Source organism: Montipora foliosa, chromosome 6 (assembly GCF_036669935.1).
Source record: "Montipora foliosa isolate CH-2021 chromosome 6, ASM3666993v2, whole genome shotgun sequence".
Lineage (NCBI taxonomy): Eukaryota > Metazoa > Cnidaria > Anthozoa > Scleractinia > Acroporidae > Montipora > Montipora foliosa.
Genome location: NC_090874.1, coordinates 70,468,197 through 70,474,664, shown reverse-complemented (window position 1 = coordinate 70,474,664; position 6,468 = coordinate 70,468,197). Strand labels below are relative to the sequence as shown.

The 6,468-nt window shown below is 38.2% G+C and overlaps 1 protein-coding gene across 1 annotated transcript; it reads left to right on the top strand.

Moving 5' to 3' along the window:
* The first annotated feature begins 1,507 nt into the window (after positions 1-1,507).
* LOC138008319 (uncharacterized) lies at positions 1,508-5,711 on the top strand. Its single transcript, XM_068855620.1, has 5 exons — positions 1,508-3,032; positions 4,473-4,520; positions 4,633-4,695; positions 4,793-4,876; positions 5,505-5,711. Exons 1-5 carry the CDS (start codon positions 2,502-2,504, stop codon positions 5,694-5,696), a joined length of 918 nt encoding a protein of 305 aa, XP_068711721.1. The 5' UTR covers positions 1,508-2,501; the 3' UTR covers positions 5,697-5,711.
* Positions 5,712-6,468: the final 757 nt, after the last annotated feature.

The window sequence follows — 6,468 nt, the reverse complement described above, 5'->3', positions numbered from 1 at the left end:
ATACAATTAATGCGCAATTACTGAGGCAACTGGAAACAAAACTAAAATGTTAGGAACTAATCTATCATGTTATACTACCGAACTTGTATGAAGAAATACAAATCGTTTACCGGTTGCATATCAATGAAGAATTCCCATCCATGCAAGTTCATATTTAAAGTACGAGAGATGAACGCCTTCAACGAATCCACGTTTTTGGCATCACTTTTCTTCATTTCGAGTGGCATCAGCATTTCATACTTCATGGGGTTCCTTAAATAAACTCGGAAAGTGCCTTCTGATGCCTGACGGAACGTTTTGCAGTTACATGCACCTTGACAATGACAGTCTGCGTCATTGGACCTCTATTGGGTTAAAGAGATTCGTATTAAAAATATATATATATAGATAGATATCGAATAATTCAAAATTGTATCTTCTTCAATGACAGGCACATACACTTACCGGAATATTTAATCTCGGGATGTCGTTTTCTTTCCCCATAATTGAATTCCACGTGTACACTACTTCTTCATCCTCATACCACTGTTTGGGAAACAACATCAAATTTTCTTCCGGTTGCCATTGAAGATCATAAAATAGAACGTTGTCACTGTCCATAAAGGGGAGAATGTTCCATCTGCCGGGCGTATAAAAAGGTGGACTTCCATCGTCATCTCCACCACTACCTCCACCACCATAGAAGCTTCGAAAAATATCCCCATATTCCAAAGAAGAAAGCGTTTTAAAAGCTCCCAAAATCGATACAGTAGCATTTCCAGGGTGAATTTCCCAAAGCCTTACGGAACGTTGTCCGTCAAAATCAACAATATAAGTTGCTAAAAGAGCAAACAATAATGACACCAGAAAAGCCATGTTTTGAGTTCGGTCGTAAAGTTTGAATTTGCCGCTCAGATAAAGAAAATCTCCAATTTGCCGCCACATTTTTAATTGCCTACATAGTGAAATTGCACCTTTTTATCAGCCAATCAAACCTCAAAAAGGACATGACGTTGAGTCATAAAATGTCGCGCAAGATGGCTTTGTTATAATTTCAAATTTAACTGAGCTTTTAGTATAAGTTAAAGGATAAACTTGGGGAGGGGTCCATGATGAGTAACAAGAAAATGTTTAAATGACTAGAATATATGAAAATCATATATTTGAACTGCGGATTAAAGAATGAAGATGCCTGAGTGATCATCGCAGTTATGAACACTACTTAAGGTCACGCATGAGCCAAGCTTTTGGGGTAGGTGTTCATGAGGGTCGATTCCGCTGAAATTTGAGAGGGATCTTGGTGGATGATGGAATTACATCAAGATCGCGATTTACAGTGATGTTTTAGGCTGCTTATGTTAAAACTGGGAAAAAGCGATGTTTTGTGTCCGAGTTTTGTGATTGAGAAGCAAGGAAAAGTAAACGATTTTATTACTTAGTGATAAAAGATAACCTCTTTTGTGATCAGTAGCAGATGTCTCAATTTCAAGACTCGCTGAAAATTATTGGCTTCCATAGGAGTAAAACTTTGAAGCGTCTGATCTTCTTTGTGAAGTCTGTTTTCGCAATTTTGCTTCTGTCCTGTCATAGTATAGCATACTAAGTTTATCTCCCTGGTGTAGTTCTATATCCGTGATAAAAACTCAGACACAAAATAGCAGTATTTTCCATCTCCGAAGATTGAACGAGTCCGCTGACGTTTCTACGTGCAAACAGTATAAAAATGTCTCGCTACTATTGTTGTCTTTCGTGGTTTTGAACTAGGGTCTCAAATAGACGCGGGCCTGAAAAAGCACGAACGTCTAAATGCACGCATACTAACTTTATCTCCCTGGTGCACGAACATCTAAATTCACGCATACTAAGTTCCTGAAGTTCTGTATCCGTGATAAAAACAGCGGCCGGTATTTTCTATCTCTGAAGACTCGAACGAGTCCGCTGATGTATTCCAAAAATTCAAAAATGTGCAACAAGTTCAAAAACATGCACATGCCTTAACAGATAGGACGTCTGTACGTGCAAACAGTATGGAATAAAATTGTTTCGCTACTATTGTTGTCTTTTGTGGTTTTGTATTAGGGTCTCAAATAGACGCGGGCCTGAAAAAGCACAAACGTCTAAATGCACGCAAAACATGATTGTCTTAACTCACGAATGTATATCATTACGGGCAATCGGCTAATAACACTGGCAAACTGGCTTTGTTTGCTTGCGCTATAGATCAGTACCATAATAAATAAAACTTTAAGTACATGCATGCAAAAGAGAGTGCATCACCTCATTTCATGTCGTGTACCGTCGGTTGTGGTATTTCCGTCATGAGTCATCTGTATTTGCGAAAATCTGACGAGTGTTGTCATCCAAGGAAACTCTGCACGAAAACGAACTGAACGTGATGATATATAAGACAACAATCTATCGGATCTGTCGGACATGCAATATTAACAACCTAACCTCCAGTTTGCGAGAACAGTCAAAGTGAACGCAAAGTTTATTCATTTTTAACCTACTATACTTCCACAATGGACAAGCACCAAAGTCGCAGCGGTGAAGACGAATTTGAATTACTGGTTCATGAGAGTGGAGAACCTTTGCAGCAAACTTCTGCCAACGACGGAGTGTTCACTTGCGCCAATCAGGAACGAATGGCCCATTCAAATTATGCACCGCGACCTGTAGTGCAGTATCCACCATACATCACTGGTTCATTCCCTCAGAATACTGCTTACTCTACTTATTTCCTGCCACCATATCAAACCGCGCCGTTACAGCATCCTATGCCACCATACAACATGCCGATCACTTTCGTCAACCAGCAATCGCCGATTCCCGGTGGTTTTCAGCAAATAGCGCCAAAGCCACCTCAAGCTCAAAACCCTACTACAGTGGCCCATTCTTCTACAAGTCGACCACCCGACTTTATAGAGACAGTTAAGCAGATACGAAAGGAGTTGTACGCCCGTGGTGGAATTGGCGAAGACGAAAACCCGCCAGTGTTGGAGACCAAAGACCACTCTGAATGGCGAAAGGACGTCATAAAACGATGGAAGCCTGTAAGTACACTTCTTATTACACAATAATACTCGCGTAAGCACTGTATTGAAATCGATCGTGATTTGTGAGTGACCAAAGGGAATGATAACACCATGTTTGGAAGGTGGGGAATTGGTGCAGCTTTCAGAACGCACTAAAAGTTAATTTTCCAAACTTAAAATGTCTGTTGATACAAATTACCACAGTTGTGCCACAAAATCGATAATACCATTCAACTGGTGGAAACTCGCCACCTGCCTTAAAAAGAAAACAAACATCGCTACACTATCATGGTCGTGTTATTCTTTCATGTAGCTCACGCTACCTTTGTTACCTTTGTTTTCTTACAGCTTCTTCGCAAATGAAAAGATTCGTTATAAAACAAATATTATTATATATAGTATAAAGAAGGAACTATTATAAAAATTTAAAAAAATAAGTTCGCCAACTGGTATTTTCTTTTTTCTGTAGCACAATATGAGTCACTACTTGATGGTGGCGAAGTTATCTAAGAAATGCTTTGATTTGGTGCTAAAAATACCCCAGTGCCTTAACCGAAAAGTCACACAAGGAGATTTTATTCACCTCTACAATAAATCAGATGATGAACAGCATAAAATTCTCAGCGACCTATTGAACAGCCGAATTTCGCTTCAAGATGTCAAGCAACGCAAGGTGAGTCAATGAAATATTCTGAAGAAAAACTCATCGTACAATACGAAGTAAATTTTTCGGGTAGGTGTTTAATTTTCAAGCTCAATCAAATCTCTAAATTTTGAGGGTCGATTCCGCTGATCTTGGTGGGTGACGTAATTACGCCAGGATTATCGTTTTATAGGAGGATCGCGATATTTTAGGCTGCTAAAGTTATAACTGAAAAATCAATGTTTGTGTCCGAGTTTTCTGATTGGGAAGCACAGTTAAGAAAATGATTTTATTGCTTAGTAATAAAAGATAACCTCTTCTGTGATAGCAGATGTTTCAATTTCAAGACTCGTTGAAAGTTATTGGCTTCACCGTAGGAGTAAAATTTTGAAACTTACACTTTGAGAAGCGTCTGATCTTTTATAGCATGTAACAGTATAGCACGCTAAGTTTTTCTCCCTAGTGTATCATTTCTTGAAGTTCTGTATCCATGATGAAAACTCGGACACAAAATTGCAGTATTTTCTGTCTTCGGAGATCGGACGAGTCCGCTAATGCATTGAAAAATGTGCAAGAAGTTCACAATCCGTGATTTCAATCACAAGTGGAATTAGCAATACGCCGAACACACAATGTATTGAATAAACTTAGAATAAATTTAAAGGGCGAAAATTCTGAAAACTCTTCTCCTGAATGTTCCGTGCATCGTCGTAATCAGTTGCACGGTTCGGTTCAAATAAACACATACGTAATAAGATTAAGTGTCATGCGCGGCCTTAAAACGAAGTTAATTGAGAATTCTGTTTTATACATAGCGTGGAAAAGAGACCGTACCCAGGGAAATGGAAATTAACAAAAAGGAGGCAAGTACTTTAAAATTCTGTCTCTGATTGAATACATATCAGTACAGATAAACAAATGAAATTTGGGTTTCAATTATCGTTTAACAGTTTCTATTTATTATGTTTCTTGCAGTTGGAAAATGAGAATACCAGATTAAAAAGCCAAATTGTTGATCTGAGAATAAAGTTGAATCAGGTAAAGTACTTGAATGGGCTACTGCCTCCGCATGCCAAGTTGACAAGTCAGGAAGTGATAACTGGTAAATTAACAATACTGAATGTTGCCATTACAGGCCATAGAAGATCGCGATAGGGGAAAACGAAGAGCAGACAGGTTTCAACAAAGGCTAAGGATTCTAGAGAAGGAAAACAAGGACGTAAGTTATTGAACTTTCAATTCTACCAATAATCTCGTAATCTTTTTTTATTATTAAATGTGCAAAGTAGTAGTTATATTTTATTTCTATTATGATCACTGGACAGTTTTAAATGTAGTTACTAAAACATGGAATGACCATCTAAAACTACCTACAATCACCTTCAGAAATCTAAAAAATTCACTCAGAATATTGTTTTGATCAGTATTGAGGCATTTCAGAAGGATAGCCATCTGTGAAACAACAATTCCTGCACCAGTGTGCATTTACTGTACATGGAAAGGTGCGCGCTAAGATTTGTCAACAGAATTGTCATTAAAATGCCTCAAAATGACAAAAACAGTATTATATGGGTGAATTCTTTTGTTTACTGAATGTGGTTGTCGGTGGTTTTATATGTTTGACTTGTGTGTAGATTTAGATGGCTGTAGGTCATTCCATGTTTTAGTACTCACGTGCGACAGTCATGAGGTCAGTAAATTCAATTCTCTCAGTGAGCGTACCGTATCTGAATCCTTTGCTTACATTCAGAAATAATAGCGTGCAAGGGCCAAACATTCGTTAGATAGAGTAGATTTCCGTCTGCATAAAAGGCTTCTATTTCTTTCTATTTTGTTGCCATGAACAGGAATTTAGTCAATACAGAGCTGACGTGGACAACCTGGTAGCAGAAAAGAACAACTTGAGCCTAAGTTTTCTGCATCACAGTTTCCCAAGTGATCAGGACGACAAGATGTCAAAAACGTTGTCAAACAAGGTATGTTCTCGCGATCGAAAAAGCAGTCAAACTTTCACTTTCATCTTACTATTTTTCAGTTAGTTATCTCGTCTGGTTTCTCCATAATAAATAAAAAAAAGGTGTATGCGTAGTTTGCATATAGCCGAACTATTGTAAGGAATATGGTAATAAAATTAAAGTGAACGAGAGAATGCTAATCATAGTACATTGTGCAAACGGTATGATAGCCGACTACAAAGTACGTGATTGTTTTAGCATTTTTTTCACAGACTTCACCATCCGTTACAGATGACTCAGATCAGCCAGATGGATCAAGTCGAAAGGAAATTGAATCAGATCCTGACAGCGAAGACAACATGCCTCTGTCAAAGCTTTCGAAGGTATAGAAGTAGCTTATAATTATAACCCACCCGACCGATTCCGCAATAGTTTTTGCAATAGACTTTGCGTAACCCTGACCACGAGGCCCCCGTTTCCATTTTCAAGAGTGCTTAGGTTGCCCTTTATAATCAAATGCCTTTCTTAATTTGGCAGGCTGACTGTGCAGAAAGAAAAGCAGCAGAGCGAGAATCAAGTGAATCGAGTCAATCGTCCAGTTTGCTGGAGGTATTAAAGTACTGTTTACAATTATTTTAGTGGTATTATATCTATGTTACCTGCTAAGTGTAAAATAACAGAAACTAGAATTTTTCGAGAACGCATGTTTTATGAGTCAAATGAGTCAATGAGTCAATGAGTCATGAGTCATGAGTCAATGGACTCACAGTCAATATAGCAATAATTTGTTGATTAAGCCTAAGCCATCGTTTCAGTGATTAGGCCTAAGCACTCTCTGAAATTTTAGCTTTCATTT

Bases quoted from the DNA above. Each gene is read 5' to 3' on its own strand.
- LOC138008319 (XM_068855620.1), top strand. From the start codon at position 2,502: ATGGACAAGCACCAAAGTCGCAGCGGTGAAGACGAATTTGAATTACTG. The intron at 3,033-4,472 runs GTAAGTACACTT...TTTTATACATAG, and splicing joins TCATAAAACGATGGAAGCCT to CGTGGAAAAGAGACCGTACC. The intron at 4,521-4,632 runs GCAAGTACTTTA...TGTTTCTTGCAG, and splicing joins TGGAAATTAACAAAAAGGAG to TTGGAAAATGAGAATACCAG.